Source organism: Cnephaeus nilssonii (genome assembly GCF_951640355.1).
Source record: "Cnephaeus nilssonii genome assembly, chromosome: 2".
In the NCBI taxonomy this organism is placed as follows: domain Eukaryota; kingdom Metazoa; phylum Chordata; class Mammalia; order Chiroptera; family Vespertilionidae; genus Cnephaeus; species Cnephaeus nilssonii.
The window spans coordinates 108869281-108896307 of NC_137073.1; the positions used below are offsets into that span (position 1 = coordinate 108869281).

At 54.5% G+C, this 27027-nt stretch overlaps 1 protein-coding gene across 2 annotated transcripts; it reads left to right on the forward strand.

Moving 5' to 3' along the window:
* On the forward strand, window positions 1-27027 carry GDNF (glial cell derived neurotrophic factor). 2 transcript variants are annotated; one of them, XM_079792247.1, is made up of 3 exons: window positions 1-490; window positions 4954-5127; window positions 23959-27027. In XM_079792247.1, the coding sequence occupies exons 2-3, from the start codon at window positions 4980-4982 to the stop codon at window positions 24441-24443; spliced, it is 633 nt and encodes a 210-aa protein (XP_079648373.1). In that variant the 5' UTR covers window positions 1-490; window positions 4954-4979; the 3' UTR covers window positions 24444-27027. The 2 variants fall into 2 exon arrangements, with proteins under 2 accessions (XP_079648373.1, XP_079648374.1); XM_079792248.1 differs by having other exon boundaries at window positions 4954-5052.

Here is a 27027-nt window from a genome sequence, read left to right on the forward strand (position 1 = left end):
CGGGGTGCCTCGTTCGGATTTCCAGGCCAGATCTCAGCTGCGGGGGCTGCCTCAGCCCGGCCCATCCCGTGCGCCCAGGCGCTGCGCCCCGAGAAGGCGCGGAGCGCGGCCACCACCGCTGAGCCGCACGCCGCGCCCAGGGCCCGCGCAGCCCCAGCCGAGAGCGCCGCGCTCGCAGCGGTGTCACCCCCCGACCCAAGGCAGCGGCGGCTGCTCGGACCTCGGCCTCTGGGGGTGCGGGGGCCGGCGGGGGAGCTGTCGGCATCTTTCGCCCTTCTGGCGGCGGCGGCGGCAGCAGCAGGAGCCTTAGCCGCCGCCTCCCGCGCGCCCTCGCAGCCGGGAGCGGCCCCAGGATTGGGAACTCGTCGCGCCCCTGACCTGTGGGGCGGGGCTCCGCGCTCCTGCCCGCGGCCCGGATGGGTGTACTGGCTGGGACTTGGGGCTCCTGGAGTTAATGTCCAACCGGGGGTCTGCGGAGACCGGATCCGAGGTAAGCGGAGGCGCGGGCCCGGGTGGAGGGGGCGGGTGGTGCCTGAAGTCGCCGGCGGGCACGGCAGGCAGCGGGGCGCCGGGGCAGGGGGCGCGGCTAGACCCCTGGGCAGGCGGTGGGATTGGAAAGGGGAAAGGCTAGAGGGAACCGAGGCGCAGGGCGACGAGGAGGGAGAGAAGTTGGACGCGCGAGAGGCCGGCCTTGCGGAGGGGCAAGTTGCCCTCCCACGTGAGCAGAGACCTGGTGCCTGTGGACCCCGGAATGTTCGAGAGGGGCAGTTTTCCTCCCCGACTCGGCGGGGCGCTCTTCTGTCAAGTGCGCGGTTGGGGGTCATCTTCGGACCCACTGCGATCAGAGAGAGTCCCCTGGGGACGTGCGTCTGCATAGATATTGCCGGGAGTGAAACTCACTGGTGATCTTGTCCCGCCTGTTCCGAGGGGACGCTGCGAAGGTGCTGAGGACCTAAAATAGAGAGTTCCCCTCCTCCGGGCGCGGGCGGGCTCACACTCCTCGCCCTTTTCGGAACCCGGTGGCTCGAACGATGCTAAAGCCTGCAACCCCAACTGTCCATGCCGTCGAGGTTAGGAGAGGGTCTCCCTGGACAGGTCAGGACTCGGGCCTCCACCTCAAACACACACTTGAACCTCCCCAAGGCCTCCGCCGGCCAGCGAGGTGTCATTTTAATGACCTCTTTCCTCCTGTGCTCTGTGCCACTTTCCCCATAACAATAACACCCCCCACCACCACCACCACCACCACCACCACCACCTTGCATCCCCTCGGGGCAGATTTCGTCGCGGTTTGATTTCCAGCCCCACCCGGTGAACACGAGCCCTCATCACGGCAGGGAAGGTACTTTCCCTGGACCACCACCACCACCCACCCCACCCAGCCTTGGGCGCCCCCCTAGTCTGGGCTGTGGAAAACCCGCCCGCAGAGCCGACGCGCGCGCCCCGGGTGGGGCAGGGGCTGCCCAACCCCACGCTGCCTACTTTCTGCTTATTGGCGGGACTCGGATATGTCAGCGCGCGCCCGGCTCCTCGGGGTTTTGAATCTACGTTCAAAGTATCCCAAGGGAGAGAGAGATGCCGCTTCCAAATCACGCACAAAGCTCTTCCCGCAAAACCCTCCAAGCGAGAGCCGCTGCGCTCCCGCCCGGCCCGGCCAGGTCTGGCTCCCGCGGTTTCGCAACGCCTTCGCCTTGCGGGGAGGGAGGGACAGAGTCGCCTTTTCAACAAGTGTTCCGTGTCCAGAAAGCCCGCAGCGTCCTCGCCCCCACTCTCGCAAGGGGTTCAGGTGACCCCCAAAACCTGAAACCCGGCCTCGGGCCTTTTCACAGAAAGACCCCTCTCCAGACTGTCTCCAGAAAGCCCCCCTCGTTCTTTCCCTTCCCCCAGTCTTGGGTCCCAACCCGGGGAGAGTTAAGTCCTCTGACAGCCTGGGAGGGACACGAGGCACAGTGAAGTAAAGCAGTCCATTCCAGCAACTTCTGTCCTCACCCCAGAGGCAAACCCCGCGCCACCTCCCTTTTCTCTCCCTGAGATCTGGATCCTGAAGGCAAAGCCCAAAGGAACCTCCCAGCCTGCCAGACGCCAGAAGGCGCGGAGGCTTAGGCGGCGAAGCTGTCACCCCGACGCCGGGGATCTGGGGGGAGGATTCCACATGCAGGTTGCGGGGAAACCAGCCCCGGTGCGGTGAGCAGAGAAACACTAGGGAGAGAGGATGGAGAGGTGGGAGCCCGGAGAGCGGGGATGCTGGTGAGGACACCCAGAAGTTCCGGGAGTCCTGGGGATTTGGGGCGGATGGTAGGGGGAGCGCTTGTTCACCGGCCGGTTTTCTGTTGAAAGTGACAGCGCAGCCTCCCCGCCGGCGTGGGCGCGGCGGGCCTCCGGCGGTTTCTGGTGCCCCCTGGCGCCGGGAACTCAGAAGCGCCCCGGGCGAGCGGCTGCTTCCGCGGGCCCTGCGGCTCTCGGGGCGGAAAGGACCACCGGGGGCCGGCGCCCGCTGCGCCCCTTCGGCCCTGCGGGGACCGGCCTGAGGGGTACAGGAAGGGGTGCGGAGGCCCCCGGCGCGGCCGACTCGGGAGGAGAGCGTGGGGACCGCACGTGGCCGCTGGTTAAGCAGCTCGCGCGCACAGGGAAGGCGGCAGAAAGGCGTCGGGCAGATGTGCTTCGAGAAAGGGATCGAGACCAACCGGGAAGCCGCGGGCGGGCGGGGCAGGGGCCGAGGGGCGCAGAGAATGCCTCCTGGTAGGCCGCGGCGTGTGCCCAGGCCCCAGACCCCCTCCCCCTCCGGGAACTAAAGAGCCGCTCGGGCCGGAGCCGGCCCCCGCGGCGCCCCGAGGGGAGAATTCGCCCTCCCCAGTCCGGCTGGTGGGAGAGCTTTTGGGGGCCTGCGCCGCACCAGCCGAGGGCGGGACGGGAGCCCGCAGCCTCCTCTGGCGAGGCGGGAGTTTTCTCCCGGCGCCCCTTCTGCCAGCCTCGTCACCCTTCTAACGGAGGACCTCCACGTCCAGTTTAAAAAGCCCCCCGAGGCCAAGCCGGAGAGAAGGAAAGCCCCTCTTCACGCGGAAGAGGACGCTGGTGCCTCTGTCGCTTCCTGCTGGCGAGCATCGCGAGCGGGGATGGCGCTTTCACCCCGCGCCTGCCCGCTCCTCGGGCCGCCAGCCACCTCGCACGCACCGGGGAGCTGCCCCCGCGAGAGGGGGCCGAAGGCCTCGCGCCCCCAGACCTCGCTGCGAACGCGCGTCGCTGCGCTCCCGGTGCCGGGCCTGGGTGCGGTGCCGTCGGGGCCCGTGCGCCTTGCCTTCTCCCCGGGGTTGTGAACCGCCCGGCGCCCCGAGCTGCAGGTTGTCCGCGTTCCTAGTCCCTGCCGACCCCCGGAGCCCAGCAGCGGCGTGGCGACCCAGCAGACGCCCTAGGGGCGGAAACTGCCTTCGTCCCCGCGGCGGTGGGGGGTGGCTGCCGAGTTAAGCGCTGCCCGGGGCGGCCTGCACGGGAACCCGGCGGGGGCGCTGGGCGGACGGGGGGAAGGAGGGGCGGCTGCTGGGAGGAGGCGGCGAGCCTGGGGATTCAGAGAGGACAGGCGCGCGGGTCTTCGCACCACCTGGAAACCGCCTCACTCTCTCCCGTGGAAGAAGTTCGGGGGTTTCCTAGAACCCGTTTTATCTGGAGGAGCGGGGACAACCGACTTGAGAATTCCCTTAGGAACTGGAACACTGGCTTTGGGAAGGTCCTGGGTAACACGCACCCCACCCCGAGGTGCCGGCGTTCGTTCCCTCCCCACCTCCTAATTGGGTGGAGTTTGGCCCCGAGTTGACCAAGCCTTTTCCTGGCCGGTCCCGGGTGGCGTGGCCCTCCTCTCTGGGGGAGTGAGGACTGGGAAGCCTAAAGGAGCCCCCTCCCAGAGATGAGCTGAGCCCCCAACTTGTGAACTTGTGGGCGTTGGCGGTGCATCCCCCCCCCATTCACCCCCCCCCTCACACACACACACACACACACACACAGAGGCCAGGACTCGGGTACAATCGTCCAGGAGTGACTATGATGGGTCGCGGGGAGCTCGAGACTCCTTTGGGAAGGGAAGGGAGTGTAGACTCGAAATCTCGCAAAACTGCAGCATGGAAAGTGTCCGGTATGCCACGAAGGATTAACTTTTTCCAGACAAACGCCACCCCTCCCCGTGCACGCTGCAGCACGGGTTGCGCGGGCGCTTGCCTTCTGCTCCCCGGGCCTTTTGCACCCGTCGGTGAATGTACACACCTTTAAGAGGGGGAACTAGTACTTTACACCGAGTGGATGCTTCGGGGGTTATGTAACTTAATACAGATAATCCCACACCGGCCCTCCGCCTCCAGGTCTCTGCTAACTCCTGGTTCCCACCACCGAACAGGTGGGGTGAGGTGTGGGCGGCCGGTGGGGTCGGGGGTGCCACCGCGCCTGCCGCCGCTTAGCTGGGCGCAGGATCCGGACCCCGGGCCGAGGGGCGCTGGCTTTTACTCTAAAATACAAGATCTGGTCGCTTATTTGGGCTGAGAGCCGGTTTCCCCGCGGCTGTCTGGAGAGGTCTCTGGCTGGGGGGCGGCGCAAAACACAGCGTGGGGGCTTCCTGGTCGCCCCCAGAGAATGGGGGGCGGGGCGGGGGCGCTCCAGAAATAGGGGCTGACCAGGAGTCCTGGCGTCCTCGAGGTGCCCGGGGTCCTGGTGTCGTCGTATGGGGACTGGCGGGGCAACAATAAGACCCAAGGACAGGGTGCAGAAGAGAAAGGCGGTTGCGTGTGGACCCCGAGAGAGGGTCGCTCGGGTCGCACCTGGACGGGGAGCGAGTAGGAGAGGCCCAGAGCGCCGCGGGACTGCGGGGGCCTCGGAGGAGGGGGGCGGGGGCCGATGTGGGGGGCGGGGGGCTGCTGCGCCCAGGGCGCCCGGGCCTAACCGCGCTCTCGGTTCTCTCGCCCGCGGGCGCAGGTGCCGCGGCCGGACGGGACTCAAGGATGAAGTTATGGGATGTCGTGGCTGTCTGCCTGGCGCTGCTCCACACCGCGTCCGCCTTCCCGCTGCCCGCCGGTAAGAGGCCTCCCGAGGCGCCCGCCGAAGACCGCTCCCCCGGCCGCCGCGCGCCCTTCGCGCTGAGCAGTGACTGTAAGAACCGTTCCCTCCCCGCGGGGGGCCCACCGGCGACCCCCACGCACCCCACCCACCGCCCGCACGCACCCCGGGCCAGCCCAGAGGCAGCATTACCTCCCGGCTCGGCTCGCGCAGGCGCTTCAGGCTGCTGCCCAGAGGCCCCAGCCTAGGCTGTAGATGGCACGCGCTGGTTTGCCCAGGACAGAGGGTGTCACCTTGGATGCTGAGCTTTTAGCATTCCGATGGACAGGCATCTTCTAGACCACCACCACCAGCCACAGAACACACAGTCCCCCCCCCCCCTCTCTCTCTCTCTCTCTCTCTCTCTGTCTCTCTCTCTCTCTCACACACACACACACACACACACACACACACACACACACGTGTTTTGTTTTGTTTTTCCTTTCTTCCAAAGCCCTTGCCTGAAAGCAATTGCGTCTCCATCCTAAACCGCCCTTGCCAGGGAAGGGGCTGGGGTTTCACAAGCCAAACCCGCATCAGAGGACACACAGGAGGGACAGGGTTTCCAGAGCAAGAGCTGGGCAGTGTCAGACCTGCTGGGACAAGCGCCTGCAGTCTAGAAGGACAGGGTAACCGTGCTGGCCGGAACTGGGGGGCGCGCTGCAGTTCACCCCACACATGACAGTGTTAACGCTTAAGACAAGAAACCAGGTTGTGCAGATTAGAAGATACATCTGGGATGGCGCCTCTCCCAGGTGTTTTAGAGGGCAGTTCATTAGGGCGTCAGCTGTGGTTTCATTTACCCTCCGCTCTTCAGCAGTGCATCTGCTGCCTGAAGCCAGGCCTGCTACATGACAGGTTAGAGGTCATGGGGGGAGGGGGAACGTAGGTAACGAAGACATAACATTTGACACAATCCCCAAAGAAAGCCGTAGTGAGCTCTAGCCAGGAAGTCACCCTGGCTACTCCCCCTCCCGGGGGCCCCCCAGCTAGTTTGCACTTGAAATAGTCTGTGGTCACAGGCACAGCCGAAGTGGCCCCACAAGTCAGCTGCGTGGTAAGGGTCCCCCAAACCCCGCAGCCTCGGGCTAAAGGAAATGGGATGCCTTGATTATATGCTTCTTTACAACAATAAAAGCATCTTCTGCCAGCCGTCCCCCAAAAAGTCCCTCTTTCAAGGCAAATGAAGACTTCAAGAGTGACTTGGGTTAGAAAGAGGACAGGCTTGACTCCTTGAAATTAAAGTAACTGTCCCGAGAGTTTCCGTCACTCAGGTGTATGGTAGAAACCCATTCTTAAAGGCTTTGGTCTCCAGCGCGAGTTTCCGTCTTCGTCTCCATGAATGATTCTGCAATAGGACCTTAAATGTAAAATGCCCCTCAGTACCAGTGTCTTTCAAACAGCGCCCGTGTGAGCTACGTGGCTTTTCATTCATTCGTGTAGCTTAGGCCAGAGGACCAGAGACACGGTGGTAGACGATGGTTCTCTAACCGGGCCATGCAGGAGGGAGCAGTGGCTGCCAGATGATGCAGCCCCTTGATTCCTGGAGCCCTAGGTAGCAAATCCGTGTCCTGCCCACCTGGGCTTAGTCAATGCCGGCGCCTGGTTCTGGCTCTACTTCCGACAGACTCTGTGACTTTGGACCCGTTACTTACTTGCTTGAGAACTGGATAAACTATTTAAAACTGTACAGGAAAGGAGTACTTTCTACTCCCAAATGCCAGTGGCTGTGAGGCTTGCCCCCTGGCCCGCATGCCCCTGCCCGGTCCTTTGGGGGAAGTCTCCTAAGAGACCCCTGCTCATTGGAATCACCGGGGGAACGTGAACGACTGTTGGCACTGTGCCTCACCTGAGAGGTTCTGACTTAATGGGTTTGGGGTGTGGCCTGGGCATCTGGAGACTTTGGTCTTCCCCGGGTGAGTCTGATGTGCAGTCAGGGTTAGTTAGAATCACTATGACCTGCTAGTACCCTAAGGAAATCTGTGCCTCCAAGGTACCGCCAATCACACAGCAAGGTAGCATTGTTCCTGCTGACGGGGGAGGAGAGGGAGCCTGTTGTGAGGGGAGGGCGATTCCTTCCCCTTTCCAAAACGGATGTTGAGTCGCAGTGGACAGGATTCTGACTACTACACTTACATCCGAACCAGCAGAGCCCACCAGTGCTGCTGTCTCTGTGAGAAGACCCAGTAGATCCTAGCTCAGTGGTCGGCAAACCGCGGCTCGCGAGCCACATGCGGCTCTTTGGCCCCTTGAGTGTGGCTCTTCCACAAAATACCACGTGCTATTGAAACTTCGTGGCCCACGCGCAGAAGTCGGTTTTCGGCTCTCAAAAGAAATTTCAATCGTTGTACTGTTGATATTTGGCTCTGTGGACTAATGAGTTTGCCGACCACTGGCCTAGAGGAAAGTTGCAGAGAAACTGGGCTGCCTCCTAAGCCAGACTGACTTCTTTCCAGGTACGTTCAATTCGGTAGCGAGCTGTCAGCACAGGGAAAGCGGGATCCTGACAGTGTGCAGGCTCTGAACACTCGACCATGTCAGCGCGGCCCTGTCACGGTGCTGACATTTACATCCTGCACTGTACACCGTGCCGCTGGGTAAGGCTTATGCAGAAAAACATTAAGTCACTTGTTCCATTTGAAAACATAACGTGCCATCAATCCTGGCCCCTCTTCCTTTCGAACGCGGTAACTTAGTGACGGAGCAAAGGCTCTTCGACGCCGCCCCAGGCATTCTGTGCTGCTCAGAGGGGACTGGGCTGCGCCCCGTCCATGTACTCGCCCTGGCGTTGCCTGTGCCCCGCTGGTCCCAGTGTCCGTGAAGTAGTCGGGATTCTGTTCCGAGGATGAGCTACCCAAGGAGAAGCGGTCAGTGGCTCACTTGCTTCCCTAGAGGTTGGCCACAAAGTAAATGGGCTATGGCCGCCCCTATAGCAACTTCGAACGTGTGGAAACCCACGGACTTGTGATTTTCCCTGTGGGGCATCCAAGACTTCTTCCCTTTAGCTCTCTTTGTTCTTTCATTCTGCTTTTTGCCGGTATCTTCTCCAAAGGGGATTAAGGTGGGCATGAGGAATCGAGAAGGTGGGACTCACAGGCGGCATAGCCCTTTAGAGCCACAAGGAAGCCCAAAAGCAGGCTGCCCAAGAGTCCCAGGGTGGCAGGAGGCGGGTCCGCTGAAGCTGGGGCCAGAGTTTCCCCAAACCACGGACATGCACAGGGAGCATTTGGTTTTGCTATGTGGGGGGGAACCCTTTATGTGGGAGGAAGGACTTCAACTATCGACTAAAACCATCTTGCACAGCCTGCGTGAATGTATTAGTTCATCACAGTCACATACGGGGTCTCAGCTGTGGGCGACAGCTCTAACGGTGTTTCACAGAAAAGGCATCAAGTGTAAGTGGTTTTAAAAATCTGTGATCTAATAGCATGATTCACTTAACGAAGAGTTCATGTGTGGCTGTCTGTGCCAGGCACTGTCCTCGGTGCTGGGGAACCCTTGGTACACATAAAAGACAGAGGCCCTGCCCTCATGGAACATACTATCCAGTATGCAGAGGTGCGGTACGATTTGGTAGCATTGTAAACTAAGAGTAAATGTGAAAAACCCTGGACTGGTAAAGTGGGCTTTTTTTGTGGGACTGGAAGCGGCTAGAGGAAACGTTGAGCATTGTTAAGCTGTAATTACAGGTCATCCGCAGTTTGTTGTAATATAATGGGATTATGTTCCGCCTGTTTGGTGGCAAGTCACAAAATTGCCTAGAGGAACAAACTTCTAAATCAAGCTAGCAAGTAAGCCACGATACAACTGAAACATAATTCACAAGATTATTAGGCTAGAGTCTCTTCCTGGGCTGCAGGAGGTCCTTCATCAGTAGGAGGGCAGAGAGCAAGAAATTAGGGCATTTCAATAGCAAGAGCTCAAGTCCCCCCATTCAGTTCAGACTATGGTTTGGATCCCAGCTTGCCACTGACCCAGCTGTTACTTCACATCTCTTAAACCTGAGCTTCCTCGTGGGTAAAATAGGGGTAACATTAAGCCTGCCTCATGGGTGGCCGTGAAGGTTACATGAGGTAATGCTTCATAAAGCCCCAGAGATGAGGATTGTAGTTGCTGTTTGTCACCCTCCTGTTTCCAATGGCCCATCGCCCTGCACCCACAGAGAGCCTTTTCTCCCACCGCCTCAGCCAAGACGCCACTCTCCACGGCGGAATTTCAAGCAGCGCAGCATAATTCGGGGAGTGAAAGCAATGCAGGCCTTGGGGGAGGCTATTTTGGGCCCCACCGTCATGGGGTTGGTCAGCACGTAGGCAGGTCAGCCTGGCCTGGGAGTCTGCCCCTGGGTCAGCTCCCCCTGGCGCTTCCCAGGTTCCCCTTCCCCCATCTTCTAAGCTCACATCGTTCCTATGGAATTTTCCCCATCAGATCCCCATAGTCATGTTGGGGAGACCCTCTTCCCTATGGGGAGAAAGGAGCCAGGGCAAGCGAAGAGCTTTCTATGTGAGCGGTCATGGGGCTGTGAGTTGGAGGCCACCTGTATTGAGAGACTGTGTTTCTGTCCTGAGTGATCCCAGCTGGATATTTAATTTAAGATGTTTCATAAACCCAGCAAAAAAACTTTAGTGAACTTTAGTAAATGTTCAGCCCTTGGTTATCCAGCTAAGGACATTTCTGGTGCAACTAGCTGGTTAAATGGTAAGCTTTCAAATGTAATGTGATGGGATATAGAATAAATACACCACCCATCTATTGCTTCGTATAGCTCTAGGGACTATAGGAATGAGCAATACTGTAATAAAGTGACTGAGCTACAAAGGGGCTCTTGGGATCAAGAAATTGCATGTCAGAAGGAGAAAAAATTTAAAAAAATAAATACAGGGGCTGGGGGAAGAAATTGAATGTCAGACTTTTAGGAGTCACTGATTCCTCACTTGAGATCTGAGTCCACCATCTCACTCTGGCCTCAGGCTCAAGACCTATTTCAAACTGTGGCTGTTTAGAGAAATCTATTTCAGGCTTAATTTGAATTGGCCCGTCTTAGGACCTTCGGCTGATCCAACAGCCAAAGAATTCTGCTCAGAAGATTCTACTTTTGCCGATAGGAAAATAAAAGCTATCTGGCATGTTCCCCTTCCAACATCCCTTTCATCTTTGTTTATTCAGTACCAACCTTTATTCAGTTAAAACACTTGCTCTTTAATTAATCACTTGAGCTCCATCAAGAAGCAAGTATTAAGTATCTTTTGCGCCAGGCCCTATGTGGCATCTAAAAGGCAAAACTGTGAACTTAAATAGCTTATGATCCAGTTGTAAACTATGGATGGGCAGATGGGTGGGTGGGTGGGTGGGTGGGCAGGCGGTTGTCAGCCTGACAGATACCTTTGTCTGCCAGAGGTTTACGTTAGCTGCGGTCATGGTAAGAATTCCTAGCAATGAGGTCACTGGAGTTTGGAGATCATAGCAGGAAAGGATTGGGGGAGAGGGAGGATTTGAGCTGGTACTTGAAAGACGGGTATTAGGAAGGGGAAGAAGAAGGAAAAGAGCACATTCCAGACCAAGGAGAAGCATGGGCAAATTTGTGGCCGCCATATGGGGAGGGTGGAGGTGGTGGATACAGGAAGAGGCCAGACCCGTCGCCAAGTACTGGGAACAGGTGGCGGGAAGTGGTGTGAAATTTAGGATATCTCCGTAGGTGATACCCAGATTATGAGATGCTGTGAAATCCAGGAGAAGAAGGTGCTTGCTCTGTTCTTTGATGGCCGTGGGCGCCCCTGAAGCTCCTGGCGCAGGCAGGTGGCCGCGAGTGGGATCTGGCTGCAACGCCATCTCGCCCAGTGAAAGTTACACAGGTGGCCAGCTGCTCACGAGTGGGGTCTACAGCACAGGTGCAGTCTTCACTTTGAGATATGGTGCCTTGTGTTTCAAAAGCTTCTAGGTATAAGCACAATTGAGTCCACCTATCAATCCTCAAGTAAGGGACTAGTACCTCTTGGTTACCCACATGCTAACCCTGCTTTTAACAAATAGGTTTTATGTCTTGTCCTAAAATCGAGGGTGTTTGAGCCCCAGCAGACGAGAGGAGATATTAGTATCCCCGTTTTGCAGATGAAGAAATGAGACCTAGAGAGTTGTTCGGGGTCACAAATTCAGGAATGGTGAATCCAGAATTCAACCCCCCAACTTCTAGCACCAAACATGGTAATTTGGGCTCCACATGGACTGTGCTCCCATATCAGAAGACTAAGGTAACACAAACACTGGTCTGTTAATATTACATCCACTGCCCTGCCGGTGTGGCTCAGTTGTTTGAGCATCAACCCACGTACCAAGAGGTCGCCGGTTCAATTCTCGGTCAGGGCACATGCCTGGGTTTCAGACTCGATTCCGTTTCTATCTCTTTCTCCCTCTCCCTTCTTCTCTCCCTAAAGTCAATAAAAACATAATTTTTTTTAAAACCTCTTCCCTTAAAAAAAAAAATACATTGACCAACACCGAAACACAGATTCCCAGGAAAATCAAGCAAGCAAGCCAATAAATCTCTTGTAGGCCCTTTCCATGATTTTGTTTGGGCTGCAGTGGGGCCTGGGCTCATATTATTAACTAGAGGCCCGATGCATGAAATTCGTGCAAGATAGGCCTTCCTTCCCCCAGCTGCCGGCACCGGCTTCCCTCTGGCACCCAGGACCCAGGCTTCCCTCGCAGACCTGGATTTGTCTGGAAGGATGTTCAGTCTAATTAGCATATTATGCTTTTATTATTATAGATGGCTACTTCACAGACCAGGTCAGCGTGTTTTAAGGAGAGAAACGTGAATTTCTCTACATACTCCGGTAACACGGATGCCTTGGGCAATGAGAGAAGGCTCCCTAACTGTTCGGGACATAGCAAGGTCTCCTCATAGCTTGCTAGGCTTACGCCTTTGGGAAGCTTCTGGAAGGTGCTTCTTCTCTGATCCCTCCTCCTCTGCCCAGGGAATGGGGCGTTCACATGGGAACATGTGCCAGTGACTACCACAGGAGGAACAGGAGTGGGTGTGCACGGGCAGTGAGGGTCGCCATGGAAAACGCCTAGTTAGCTCGGTGACACAGAACCCACTTTTGTATGACTAGTAACTGAAGTGGGGCGTCATGGTTTTTAAGGTGTCAGCCTTTTTTTGCTTTGTGAACCTGCGCCCAGGATGTTGTAAACTATTGCATACGTCTAAGATGACTTCTATAGCTTTTTATCATAAGTTCAGTTACTTGTACCCGATGTAAGGTCCAGCCCATTTGAGAACTGTATCTGTGCTTCGCATATATTTTCAGAAAAACCTTGACCCTGCGAATTTAGCTTATTCAACTCCTAGAGAAACATTAAACTAATCGGCCCAAATAAATTGACCTTTTGGTCCGAAAAGGGCCAAGTTCATTTTCAAGTCAAATACACATGTTAACATGCATCCATGAAAACCATCACACTTGTAGATCTTAATTATAGGATGAATAGATGGATGGGTGGATAGCCAGACAGGCAGATAAGGCACCAAGCCTCACCAGAATGAAATACAGCACCACCTGCTTCAGTATTTCTTGGGTTGTTCATCCGGGACCTTCCCTCAGTAAGTGTTCATAGCACAGTGAGTCCTCATGTACCCTTCACCAAGTCTCTTGTTGGCATTCTGCTTCGTTTTTATTTTCTGCATCATTTGAGAATTAGTTCCCAGCAAACCATCAAGTGGCTCAGCGGGTACCTCCTAAGAATAGGGAGATGATCTTATGGAACCACAATCCAGGTACCAGTCTCAGGGAATTTAACATCGATACAATACTGTTATCTAACAGATAGTCCATAGTGAATTCCCCCTGTTCTGCCCATCACGTCTTTTATAGTTGTTTTCTTAATCGGGGGTCACATTTGATCGCCATGTCTCTTTATTCTCCTTTATTCTAGAATAGCCCCCCCAAGCCTTTTTTTTCTCACGACACTGACATTTTTTTAAAGGTCCAGGCTGTCTCGCCTGCTGCCCTGCAGACTTCCCTTCCATTTGGATTTGTGATGGTTCTAGACCAGTGGTCGGCAAACTCATCAGTCCACAGAGCCAAATATCAACAGTACAACGATTGAAATTTCTTTGGAGAGCCAAATTTTTTTAACTTAAACTTCTTCTAACGCCACTTCTTCAAAATAGACTCGCCCAGGCCATGGTATTTTGTGGAAGAGCCACACTCAAAGGGCCAAAGAGCCGCATGTGGCTCGCGAGCCGCAGTTTGCCGACCACTGGTCTAGGTGATCAGGGTGAGTCAACCTCAGGACGCTAAGTTCACGATGCTGGGCTCTCCCAGCAGGAGCTCTGGCCTCGGCTTGTCCCCAGGGGCCACGCGAGCCTGATTGTGCTTCCCTGCACCTTCAGTGTTGCCCTGGGCCGTGGCTCCCAGTAGAAGGAGTGAGATGGGGGAGCAGCACACCTCCCAGTGAGCAGGAGGGCGGTTGAGAAAGGGGGGGCGGCTGCAGGGTGTTCGCAGGCAGGCCAGTTCTGGGAGAGACAGCACACGTGCAAGTTTGAGGATCTGGAAATTGATTCTCTTAAAACAGCCGACAGGCACTCTGGGAAGTGTTCCTGTGCCCCCAGAGGGGACCAGCCTCAGTCCCAAGGCACTGATCTGAGCCAGAGGGCACACAAAATTATTCTTCGTGGGCCGAGGAATCCGCTGATGCCTGGAAGGTTCATGGTCGGGCATTTCGAGAAACACAGAAGACACGGCACAGACTCCCCAGACAGGCCTGCTCCTCTGCCCACGGAACACACCACCATGCCGGGGCCCAGGCCTCTCCCGGGAGCCGCGGGACCAGGGTCTCACCCCTTCGGGGAAATCTTGCTTTGTCTACAGCCGGCGGAGCGGATCTTTGTGCCGTTGCCTCTGTGTAGACATCACTGAGGAATTGCCACAGACGTGACGACCATGTGGACTTCCTGACACCGTGTGTCCCATGCTTTCAGGCCTGAGCTGAAACCTTCTCTTCCATTCGGGGAACGGGGTGGCCATCCCCGTTTTAAGGGGCAATTGGGACTCTGTGTGGTTAAGCAGCTTAGCCCGACTCCAGACCCAGGGCCACCCGAGCCCAGCACTGGCTCTTGCGACCATGTCACAAGATCGCGTCCTGCCAGCCCAGGACATGGTGACACAGCAACACAGCGACACAGCGACGGAGCTCTCTGGCTACGACAGAACGTCAGCAAGGAGAAGAGCCAGGCGCTGGGGTTTTGGGAAGGGGGACGTTTCTGGATGAAACTTAGAACTGATGATATGAAGGGTTAAGAGATTCATTCCAATAAATGTGCTCACTGGGGGCAGGTAGGAGGGCCTTCCCCACACCTGACCACAGGGTCTGTCTAACAGGCTCAGATGATGGAGAACACTTTTCTCTCGCCCCTCGCTTTTCCTTTCTTCTTCTCTTCGTCCCTCCTCTTCTTGCCCAGGTCCCCCAGGCCTCTTCCCCACAGCTCAGCTGGCCGCCGGGAAGGGCTGGGGGTCCCCGGGAACCCTGGCCTCCCGGCCACAGGCAGGCTCGGGTTCCATTGCTTCTGGGTTCCATTGGGGTTTCCCTCAAACTGCCTGCCTCTGATGACACCACAGGGATTCCTTTCCCCAGGGGCTTGCTGTGCACTTAATCTGATCGGGTCACCTTCTCGCCCTTCCCCGCCAAGGTTATTCCAGGGCAGTAGCCGAGCCCCTGGTGCACACTCGTTAGCATGCAGCATTCATTGCTGACTGCGAGTGCTTTTTGCTCACACCAGGTGTGTGTGAATTAGCTAACAAATGGACACCCTGTTGGCTGTTTTCCTGTCTTAAAAGCAGGAGAAAGGACATTTTCCCCCCAGGGGAGCCATGCTCTATTACTGTAAAATGATTAACATCACTAAAATAAAAGTATGGACACAGGTGGAAATCAGAGCAGGGTAATTAGGGTCGGAGGAACAAAATGGATATAGCCTGTGTGCCTGAGTGACGGTTGTTTTTTTTTTGGGGGGGGGCGGTTAGGAGGGGGTTGTTTTTTGGCTGTTGGTATTCATGCAGCAATTTCCATTATAATTCAGACAAGTTTTTTTAGTTAAGTGGTAGGATTAAAATAATTCAAGATACAGTATAACAAATAAGTGTGTGCGATATTGGTCCACGTAGGTGGAGATGGGAAAGAAAGTGACGTTGTGGTGGGCGAAGTGGCTGTTAAAAGTGTACCCCGGGCCCCGATTTCTGTTTCTGAAATGGTCTGCAGTCTGGTTGGTCTTTCTCTTCTGCCTTGAGAAGGTCCAGAAATGCAGTTTTAAAACAACAAAACACGGGTGTTTTCACAACGCAAATGCTTTTCCAATAAACCCATGTCGTTATGCCTTATTGTCAACAAACCACTGGTTGTGGAGAGTCGCACTGGAGCTCTGGCCGTGGCCACGGAGGCTTCGTAGACTGCTCTGTGGGTGATTATCCTTAGCAAGTAGGTGCTGGGGACCCCGAGAAGTTAACCCAAGAGGAGCGCCGGGTCAGGGTGGTCTGCTCGCACTAGACAAATGCTCCATCCAGAGCAAGGCAAGGACGCTTGCTACATAATGTGAGACGCACCGCACTCCAGGGCTTAGTGACTGACGGACTGTTTTTTAAATTAGTTCAAATAAATGGCCACATTGACACTTTTAAGTAATAGCAGATGACAGAACTTGGTGGAATTACCATTGTATATTTCAGAGGTCAATGAAGGTCAAATGAGGACTAGGGTCGGCCGTGTCCAGGACCAGCTGTGGGGCTCTCGCGATCCACTCGGTGGCTCCAGCCTCAGGGACATGAGCTGAGTCTGACCCACACGTGCTTCAAGTAGCAAAATCAGAGATGAGTAAGAGAAGAGATTTTAAGGAAGTGGCAGGTCTCCTGTTTGGCTTTTGGATGCTGGAGACTGAAGGCTGGCGGTACAGGCTGTCCTCTCGGAGGTCAGATGGAGACCGAGGTGGAGGGATGTCTCCCACTGGAATCTGGGGGTTTTGAGGCTCAAATTCAGGACCCGTTCTGTACATTTCTTCACCTCTCCCGAGCAGGGCACAGGAAGAGGGCTTGATGTGCTGACAGACGCTGGGTGGTGATTATTTCAAATGTAACTGCGATGTTGAGCCGAGAGGTAAACTGAAAAGGCTGAGAATTAGAACCTTCAGTACTTCCTGGGCTATTTCCCGGCCCCTCCGTGGTGGAATGCTGGGGGACATCCCCGAGGGGGCCCCTCCCGGACAGAGGCGACCAAAAGCCAAGGCTGGGCAGCACTGCCCACCAAGACTCTGTCCACATCTTCGGCTGTTGGGCCTGGGAGGGGCCCAGAGGGGCTGGTTGACCTCACCAGGCTTTGAGTGACTAGTCCAAGGTCATGAGGCTGGGCAGGGCTGACCCAGACTGGCATCCCGGGCTCCGTCCTCTCCGGCTCTGCCACAAGAGCCCGCACTTGGTGCCAGGGTGCGTTTGAGGAGCTTCCGGAGACGGGGCCGCTGTGTCTGAATCTGCCGCTGCCCTTGGCTGCCGGTTTTCCGGTTTCAGCTGGGCCGCCGCCAGCTCTGCCTGCGACCGAGGTGCAGGAGCCAGGAGCCGGGAGGGAGGCCCCTGAGGCCACGCTCTCCCTTCGTGGGCACAGGGTGCTGAGTTCCGTGGGCGAGGCCGCCTAATGTTAGGATTCATACTGAATTCTCAACCGAAGGTGCGTTCCTCACTCCCTGCTCTGGATTTGGTGGCTGACCAGGCGCAGGTGGAGTCAGCTGTTTGGCCTTCGGGTGCTGGCGACGGGAGGACAGAGGCATAGGGTGCCCTCTCCGTGCGAAAGCTGCAGGGTAGTCGCAGCTTTACCTGGAAACAAGCAGGCGCCATGGAGAACTATACCGAGCTTGAGCTTTGACACCAAGTCAGCTGGGTCCGCATTTACGAGCCCTGTGGCCCTGGGCAAATGCGGCTCTTCGCTGAGCCTCACTTTCCCGATCTGTAAAGTGGAGAGACTGTCTGATCCCTACTTCAGCCTTGCAGCGATGTGGCTGGGTTTACAGTTAGCTCTGTGTGAAAGTCGGCATCCACCCCACCTTTATATTGGTAAGGTGGGTGTTTTGTTTTTTTTTAAATGCATCAAGGAAGCTGTTTTTTAAAATATAGAATGAAATGTTGCCATGTGAGGAATTATAAAAGACCCCACTATGTGGTTCTGAGAATATCTCAATAGTAGTGAAAGAAACTCATGTTTGTATCTGATGGAAAAAATAGCTAATCTAAAGAATGACATGAGCCCGGCTGGTGCGGCTCAGGGGTTGAGCGCTGACCTATGGACCAGAAGGTCACAGGGCACATGCCCAGATGGCAGACTCGATCCCCAGTGTGGGGCATGCAGGAGGCAGCCCATCAATGACTCTTATCATTGATGTTTCTGTCTCTCCCTCTCCCTTCCTCTCTGAAATCAATAAATATATATTTTTTAAATATTTTATTGATTTTCACAGAGAGGAAGGGAGAGGGACAGAGAGTTAGAAACATCGACGAGAGAGAAACATCGACCAGCTGCCTCCTGCACACTCCCTACTGGGGATGTGCCCGCAACCAAGGTACATGCCCTTGACCGGAATCGAACCTGGAACCCTTCATTCCGCAGGCCAACGCTCCATCCACTGAGCCAAACCAGTCAGGGCAATATATATTTTTTTAAATGAATGACATTAGTTGGGAATTTTCTTGAGAGGTTATATGAATCTTATACTGATCTTTTCATATAAGCATGCATGTGTTTATATATACATATATGTATAATTATCTATAGCTATGTAACTACATATAATACACACACACACACACGCACACACACACACACACAAAAGCTGGCAGCGGCTCAGGAGAGAGAGAGAGAGAACTATTTTTCATATACTTGGTCTACAGAGCAATGTGGACTTTGCCTGGGTGCAGGTAGGCAAAAAACATTAGGTTAAATGTCCCCCACTTGGGGGTTCCCACTTGCCTCCTGCCTGCGGGCAGCCCCTAGGGAGCCTCTCACATGAGCAGGGGCTGCCCGGCACCTCCGCAGCCCCGCACAGCACACCCCGGGGCTGGCCCACCCAGCGCCCCGCACTGCCTGGCGTGCGGGCACCCAGGCGCTGGTTCCAGCCCTCTCACCTTCCGGCCTCGCGTGGCAGTAGCTCAGCCCTGTGGTCCTCGGTGCGCCAACCCTTGCCCGGTCCTCCCAGAGCAAGCCACTCCTGGGCCTGAGGCCCTGAGCCCCCGCGGCCCCGAGCTGGCTGCGAAGATGGCTCCTGCTTCCTGGGACCCTCGGGGACCTTCCCTTGGTCCTCTGAGCCCCCTTCCACTCGGGTCAGGGGTCATCCCCTCGGGTTTGTAGACAACCTCTCTCTTGGGCCCACAGCTTGAAGACAGCCTGAAGGCCGGCCTAGCCCCCAGCCTGGCGGGGTGAGAGGGGGACAACTCTACGAATCACATGACCCCTGTGATTAAAACCCAGCTCACCTGGCCTGTTGTCAAGAGAAATCTGGTAATCGGGAGATTAAAACCCAGCTCACCACGGCCAGCCTCCGCAAGGCAGCATCTGAGTTCTGTACTTCCGACGTTGCTGTTGCAGGGAATTCTCTGAGGCCTCACCGTTGTTCCTGTAAAAACTCAATTAACTTTAAAAAATAGTCACGATCCCAGCCCCTTGTTCCCGAGGGGACGTGTTTTCCTCCATAATCGAGGGAGGCAGAGTGTGCTCTGAGCGGCTTGTTCTGGGAGTCGTGCCCCCGCACAAGGTCCCGTGTGTTTAAAGAACTGTGTATACAAAGGGCACACCAACGTGCAAGTATTTTAAATAGAACGATGCCAGGATAATGGGTTGCAAACTGAAAAATGACTTAAATGCACTTGGGTATTTTGATTTTTCGACAACTTGAGCTTTTATTTATTTATTTTAAATATTTTTTATTGATCTCAGAGAGGGAGGGAGAGATAGAAACATCAATGAGGAGAGAGGATCATTGATTGGCTGCCTCCTGCAGGGCTGTCCCTGGGGATCGAGCCCACAACCCGGGCATGTGCCCTTGACCAGAATCAAGCCCGGGACCCTTCAGTCCACAGGCCGACGCTCTATCCACTGAGCCAAACCAGCTAGGGCAAAAACTTGAGCTTTTAGATGGACCTGTTTTCCAACCAAGATCCCTCCCCCAAGTTGGTCTGGGAAGTGAGCAAGTGTTTTGTTGGTGGTTGTGTTTGTTTTTTTTTAAAGATTGTCCTCTTTTGTGGTTTGCAGGTATTTTACTATCAAAGTTAATACTAATGAGGGCCATTCGTGTAGCTGACAGTCTGCCAAGCCCTTTATAGCATAAAGAACAAAATGATATGACTTTAAGTCTTAATTCAGGGAACCACTCCAAACCCCAGTGCCTTTCTCCCCCTCGGCTGGGTGAATTCCTGGGACACTGAGGCAGCTCTGGGCTTCCGGCACTCGCCTGCCCGGCCAGGTGTCAGGCTTCAGCAGGAGGTTCGAGGACAGGCTCAGTGAGGTGCATGGCTCCTGGCACCCCCAGATACCTAGTGCTGAGGCCGCTCTATGAATGAACTCAGTCAGCATCAAAAGGCCCGGAATTGGGAATTTAGTTGGAAGGGACAGGACTATTTGCTCTGTGGTTTAGAAAATATAATGTTGCCCTTTTCTGGTTTCCAAAATTTATATCCTTGTAAAACTTTCAGCATACATATTTTTTTCTCTGTTTTTCAATAAGAAGAAAGGGGAGGAGGAGAACTCCTCAGCTCAATAAGAGTCACCTATGGCCTGAACTTGGGACTTAAATAAATATTCCCACATTAACAACAGTATGAGGGAGGTTTGCCCACAGAAAGGAGAAGTCCTCATTAACTATACTCCTCAGTTGAACACATCGAACGTTTCTCAACTGCTTCCCAGTGCCAGGAGGCCTTTGAATTCAGGGCACCCCTCACCCAAAAGCCGATGTGGTTGGGAAGGGGGACGTTTCTGAATGAAACGTGGTTGGGGGAGAGTGCGTCCTTGGGGGAGAGTTGGTGCATTTACCCTGCCACTTGCATCATCCCAAAATAGAGACAAAGGGCCCTGGCCAGTGTAGCTCAGTTGGTTGAGTGTTGTCCCATGCACCTAGAGGTCACTGATTTGATCCCAGTCAGGGCACATGCCCAGTTTTGGGCTCAATCTCCAGTTGGGGGGCATGCAGGAGGCAGCTAGTGGATGTTTATCTTCCTCTCTCTCCAAAATCAATAAAAACATATTTTTAAAAAAAAAAAAGATAAAAGGACTAAACAGTCTCATAATAAAGTATAAGTATGACCCAGACATTATGGAGGAATGCTTATACTGAAAATCTATCTACTATTTATCTGAAACTCACGTTTAACTAAGTGTTCTGTGTTTTGTCTGGCGAGCAAAGCCAATGGAAAAAGGCATGCAGTCAAAATGTCTTAAAAAGGAGGGAACATGTTTGTCAGGAACTTTGAAAGTATTTGGTAATAAATAAGAACATTATAAATTCTGGTTCAAATCATTATTATAACCCTAGTCACATGAAATTGTAATTTATCATGTTATATAAAGTAATGAGTCTCTAAACCAGGGTAAGTTGAACTTTAGTAAATCAAATGTTTCCCCATTAGTTTATGTTAACATCTTAGTAATGTTTCATCCTCATTGATAATTAATCTCCAGTTGATTCTGAAATGATTTTAACTTTCTGTGTTCCCAGGTTTTTAAGTTAATGATCTATTCGGGGAATTCTTCAAATGGCTCCGGGGACCCCATCCTGGGAGTCCTTTGTAAAACAAAGAGTCTTTTTTGCAATTTGAAGACTTCTCTTGATTAATCGCCCTTTGAATACAGCAGCAGTTTTAGAAGTTCAAGCATGGATGTCTGAAACTGAACACACCTACTTTCCCCTTTTATAGCTTATTACTGAAAAAAAAAATCACAAACAGCATAAGCAGCTCATTTTTCAAAATAAGTAGTTCATTTCTTTAAATTGGAGATATTTAACGTTTTGTTTTAAGAAAAAAGAAAGCTGCCTAGGGAAGTGCGGTTAGAAAGTGTCCCAGGAAGTGACAGCTCAGCGCCCGCCCCCTCCTCAGTTCTGCAGGGGAAACCGGACCGGGGAGCAGGAGGTGGGCGTGCGCCCTAACGCTGGACAGCTGCAGGAGGCTGGCAGAGGGGGGCGGGGGGAGGTCCGCTTGGAGTTGGTTCTTCAGCTCGGCTCTCAGGTGGGAAAAGACTGTGCCGATCTGTGGGTGGGGCACCGTGGCACCCCTGTGAGGCGGGCTGTGCGTGTTGGAGCCTTTCATTTCATAAGGGTGTGGTGCACAGCAGACGCCAGAGTGCCCCCTGGAAAGGTGGGCTCTTTCCGTCCCCCTCTTGATGTGAAGGAACTCACCCCAAAGGTACTGAGGGCCTCCGGGGACCAGATGCTATTTCAGGCCTTGGGGCCCGTTGGTGAGCAAGCAAGCAAAGGCCCCTGCCTGCTGGGGTTCGTTCACATCTGTCAGAACAGACAGGGGCTGAGTCATCCCGTGTGAGGGCGGGCAGGAGGGGCAGGAGGGCAGGAGGGCCTGGATCGGGGCTTGGGGGAGAGTGCGTCCTAAACAGGTCAGGGTGGGGCTTGGTGGGGGGACATTTGAGAAAGGAGTTGAAGGGACGTGGGAAGGGAGCCACGGGTGCTCTGAGGAACCGTGTTCCAGCGGAGAGAAAACAGTCCCTGCTCGTGTCTGGTTTATGGTTCTCAACCCGCACGATGTTGTCACCAGGAGCATTTGGCCGTGTCTGGAGGCACTTTAGTCTGTCACTGAAGGGGGGGAGGGGGGGAAGGGGGGACACGCTACTGGCATCTAGTGGATAGAGACCAGAGATGCAGTTAAAAGTCCTACTATGCACCGGACAGCCCCCAACAGCCAGGAATGAATGATTTGGCCCAAAATGCCAGTAGTACTGAGGCTGAGAAACCCTGTGTTTGAGGAACAGTGAGGAGGCCAGGGATGCTGGAGGGAGGCTGGGAGGAGAAGGTGAGGTCGGAGGGAGCAAGGCGGGGGGATCGGCGGTGCAGGGTCAGGTAGGGCCTCAGGCCCTTGTGGACTTGGGCTTTCCCCCCAAGAGAAACGGGGAGCCATTGGAGGGTGTGGAGCAGAGCAGGGTGTGAGCAGCATGAACAGTTTTAAGAGTGCTGCTCTGGCTGCGGGTGGAAAATGGACGGGAGGAGGGTAAGGTGGGGACGAGGGAGTCACCCTGGCAGGAGATGAGATGGGGCATAGGCCAGGGTGGAGTAACTTCAGGACTTCAGGCAGCAGAACCGTCCAGTGCCAAATTTTAGACATCGGGCGCCGGGGTGCTCTGGGGATGTCACACGATCCCACTCTGTTCATTACTATAGTTCATATATTATATAATATATGATAGATGATAGATAGATAGATAGATAGATAGATAGATAGATAGATCGATAGCTGGCTGTGGTTAAGTTATGTCAGCTGGATTTTGTTTTACACAATAGGATACCTGATACCTGTTTAACCATCAGTTCATGACAGAACAATTGGACGTGGGGTAGGCACAATGCAATCCTTCCCTGCTCTGTCACAGTCTTGGAAGAAAACATTCGCTCTTGCTAACAGCTCTTCTGTGGTATATTTCGTTAAGGCACGTATAACCCTAAACAGACTAAATCTCCTGAAAATGGGATGAGGGGAGCATAATAAAAGGCCTGGTACCTAATAAACGGGCATTCGAATTACTCTCCTCTCTCAGAAATGTGTTAACTTGTTTAAATGGTTCATCCTCTCTCACTTGACCAGCGAAAGCAAATGCCGAAACCCAGCAGAAAACACCAAAAGGTAGTGAACACCTGCTTCTACCCAAAGGGCTCAGACATCGTAGCAGGGGCCTCCTCATCCCTCCATGCGATGGACGTCCCTAAGGCGCACAGGTCTTGTCCTATTTTAACCAAAGACGGCAGAGTCACGTGACAGCCTGCAGCAGTGGCTGGACCCGCCCGGGGGTCACACTCCACGTGTGCGCACACCGCATCTCCTTCCACTTACGGCCGACACATTTCATTGTCATCTTGCAGAATTACCTTTTTTTTTTTTTTTATCTCATGCTGTTCCAAGAAAGTGGTAAATTAGCCTCTTTGTTAGTGAAAAGTAATCTGTTCTGCAGTCTCTTAGTGGTTTTTTCAGGAAGTTTTAAAATAGACTTGCCTTCATGAGCTTTTCATTTGTTCCATCAGAACGATTCTAGCCCCCTCCGCCACACAGAGGTATTAGGTCGGGGAGGTTTCAGGGAGGAGCACTGGGTAGTAGCCATGTTGGGAGACTTCCCATCCAAAAATTCCTTTGTTCAGGATTTCCATGCATCGCCTACATCGGAATCCCTCCGGGGCTTGGTAAAAGCGGCAGACTCCTTGGCCCCCTCCCACACCCGCCCCTAAGGATAGGAATCTGCCTCTCGGGGAGCATCTTGGCTCATTCTCAGTGTTTGCGATCCACTACTCTAGGCTATGTTTTTAGTCTAGAAAACGGGCTCTGAGGACCAGCCTGCTCACAGCAACATGTTAAAAATGGACACGTTATTCCAATGAAAACCATGCCTCTAAGGATGTGTTTTCTACAAGAAAGTGTGTCGCCCACGGCTCAGTCTCTCTCAACAGAACCATTTTCCTCCTGCGGAGTGTTGGAGGGTGCCTGTCGGCTCTGTTCTGGGGGGAGCAGTGGTCACTTCGCTGGCCGGGCTGCTGGCTTTGCTGTGCATCCTGTCCTGGCAGAGTTTAGGCGGCACTTGGGTCTAGAAGACGCTGGCAATGATCATGGTCGCTGTCTCACGTTTTCTCTTTTCTCTTTTCTTGTTGAACAGCCAATATGCCAGAGGATTATCCTGACCAGTTTGACGACGTCATGGACTTTATTCAGGCCACCATTAAAAGACTGAAAAGGTCCCCGGACAAACAAATGGCCGTGCTGCCCAGAAGGGAGCGTAATCGGCAGGCCGCCGCCGCCCACCCGGAGAACCCCAGAGGGAAGGGCCGGCGGGGCCCAAGGGGCAAAAACCGGGGTTGCGTCCTCACCTCCATCCACCTGAACGTCACGGACTTGGGTTTGGGCTACGAAACCAAGGAGGAACTGATCTTCCGGTACTGCAGCGGCTCCTGTGAGGCCGCCGAGACGACGTACGACAAAATATTAAAAAACTTATCCAGAAGCAGGAGGCTGGTGAGTGACAAGGTAGGGCAGGCCTGCTGCAGGCCCATCGCCTTCGACGACAGCCTGTCGTTTTTAGATGATAACCTGGTTTACCATATTCTAAGGAAGCATTCCGCAAAAAGGTGTGGATGTATCTGACTCCGGCTCCAGAGACCGCTGTGTATTGCATTCCTGCTGCGGTGCAAAGAAAGGGACCAAGGTTCCCAGGAAATGTTTGCCCGGAATGGAAGATGAGGACCAAGGTGGAGGCAGAGGAGGAGGAGGAGGAGGAGGAGGAGGAGGAGGAGGAGGAGGAGGAAGACAGCCGTGTGGGAGCCTGGGACAGAGAGATCCAGCTACACAGACCTGGACAGGAGAGAGGAAACAGCGTCCGGATTCTCCCGGACAACAGCCAATGCCACCAGAAGCCCAGGGCTGGTGTCCCTGGGGCGGGGGTGGGGGTGGGGGTTGCCATGGTTTCATCTGAGGCAGCCCACTGGCACCAGCCCACCAGCCCACCAGCCACGGGCACAGTTGCGGATGCACTTGAAACTAAACCAGTGTGTCTCCTGTGGTTTGTTCTCACACATCTGGAGACACCGGGGAAACGGAATCCTGGTGTCATTCCTTGTCGTTACGTTTTACTGCCGAGAGCAGGAAAGGTTTATTTCTGTGTCACTCAGTGGAGACACACCCCGGAAGGGAGGGGGATGGGCGGGAAGCAGACACAGAGACAGTAACCTTTGCATCTGAAAGGGGAGGCCTGAGGGTTACCACCACCAGCGTGCAGGGAGCGGCTGGCTGGTGATTCCTTTGGAGCTGGGTGTGTGGGGTGGGCAGAAGCTGGCTAGGAACCAACAAGGCTGTCCTCAAGACTAAAAGCCAACCTGCAAGGATTTCCTTTGGAAACAGGAGACATTCTTGCAGGAGAGCGAGCGGGGAAGCCCCCCCCCCCCCCCCCCCCCCCATCCCGGGGCAGGGCGCGCCGGCGGCTGTCGGTTTACAGAGAGACACGTTACATACACCCCGGCTCCGGCTGTGCGTGGTCCCCGGTGGCCAGACAAGCTACTCGATGCAATGCATCTGTTTCAGATACGGAAATAGAGAAAGATATTTATTGAGATTTAAGTTATTGTTATTTATTACCGTTCACTAATGAGTTTCTCTTTCGTCCCTTATTTATTAAAGTTTCTTTTCAAAGGTGCCAAAGTATATGTGCTCGCAAAATGCAAAGAAGGGTGACAAAGGAAAGCTTACTTGGGAACAAAGGGTCCGTGCTTGTCAAAGTATTAAAACATTTCTCGCTAGGCAAAAATCACTTACTTTACCTTTTTAAGAAAAGCCTTCACTCATTTCCCCGGATTGCAGCATCTCCCCTGTTTTTCTCTTTCTTTCTTTCTTTTTACAAAAGAAATGTGTCCGAAGGAGCGTGTCTGGCAGGCTCCCTGTCCGGGAGGCGCGTGCAGAGACCCTCGGCACTGAGTTTTATGTCCTTGTTGCTCCAGCTCTTATGCTCCATGGACTTAAGCTCTTATTCCCCACCACATATAGCTATCTATGACATGCATAACCATCTGTGTGAAAGGTGAAGTTCCTTTTGGTGGGCGATTCTGGATCCAGCATTGACCTAAAAGTAAAATCCTGTCAGGTCGCCAGGGGTCCACTCTGCACGGAGACTCTTTCTCCGTCCTTCCCACTGTTCCTGAGAGCACGCCGGAGCCCGGTGTGGCCAAGGGGCGCGCTGCTGGCCTTCTGGAACGGGGGTCTGCGGGTCGCCACCAAAGCCCCTGGGATGTCCCCTCAGGTGACAGTGGCTGTTCCTGTGCCCCGACCCCTCCCGTGGAAGAAGGTGGCCCAGAGGGTGGACGCACTCCCCGAGTGGGCCACCTTTCCGATGAACACCCTGGAGGGGACACAGGAGGGAGGGGAGCCACCACCTCCTAGAGCCCGGACCCCCCAGCCCGTGGTTGCCGGCAGCTGGTGCCTGCGCAGTGCACCGGGCCCTGTACCAGAGCGTGAGACACGTGTCACGAAAGGGGTTTTTACCAAGGAGATCCTCTGTCACTCCCTGAGTGGCTAGGAGCCCCCAAGTCTGACAGGTTTAGCCATTAAAAGACCCCCCTGGCCTCCCTCAAATCATACTAATTTCACCAAGTACCCAAGAGGCCGCAGTTACCAGACAATCTCCCCGCTAACCCCAAACACCCAAGCTCGCCCTCCTTCTCCCCCCTCCGTCCCTTCTTGCACAACTTGGAAATGGAGGGAAAGCGCTTCCCCTCCCCGGCCCTCCCCGGGGGCCGGAGCGGGGCACCCAGCCCAGCCCTCGGTCACTCAGGAAGCAGCTAGGTGCCACCCCACCCAGAGGCATTGTCCCATTCAGAGGCCTGGCAGGCTTGGGGGCTGGTGTCCCGGGGGTCGGCTCAGTGAGCCCCAGCTCCCCGTGGGGAGTCCCCGCCCAGAGGGCTGTAGGACTCGGTGGGTGTCCTACCCACACGCCGTAGCGTCGCCTGCACACCGTAGCCGGTTCTAACGGAAGCCAGTCCTCCACCAAGTGCACGAAAGGGTAAAGTTTGTGATTTTTCTCTGTCGTTGCGATCACCGCCTGGTCCAGTGAGGAGGGCCCTTCTTTGGAAGTTCTGACTTCTCTGATCTGTCTCGGTCGTTTGTGTTATTCAACCAAAGTTCTCTACAGACTTTATTTTTGTACAATATCATTTTGTAACTTTTTACAAATAAAAACTCA

Coding starts and splice junctions, on each gene's coding strand:
- GDNF (XM_079792247.1), top strand. CDS start 4,980: ATGAAGTTATGGGATGTCGTGGCTGTCTGCCTGGCGCTGCTCCACACC. Junction 5,128..23,958: donor CTTCGCGCTGAGCAGTGACT/GTAAGAACCGTT, acceptor CTTGTTGAACAG/CCAATATGCCAGAGGATTAT.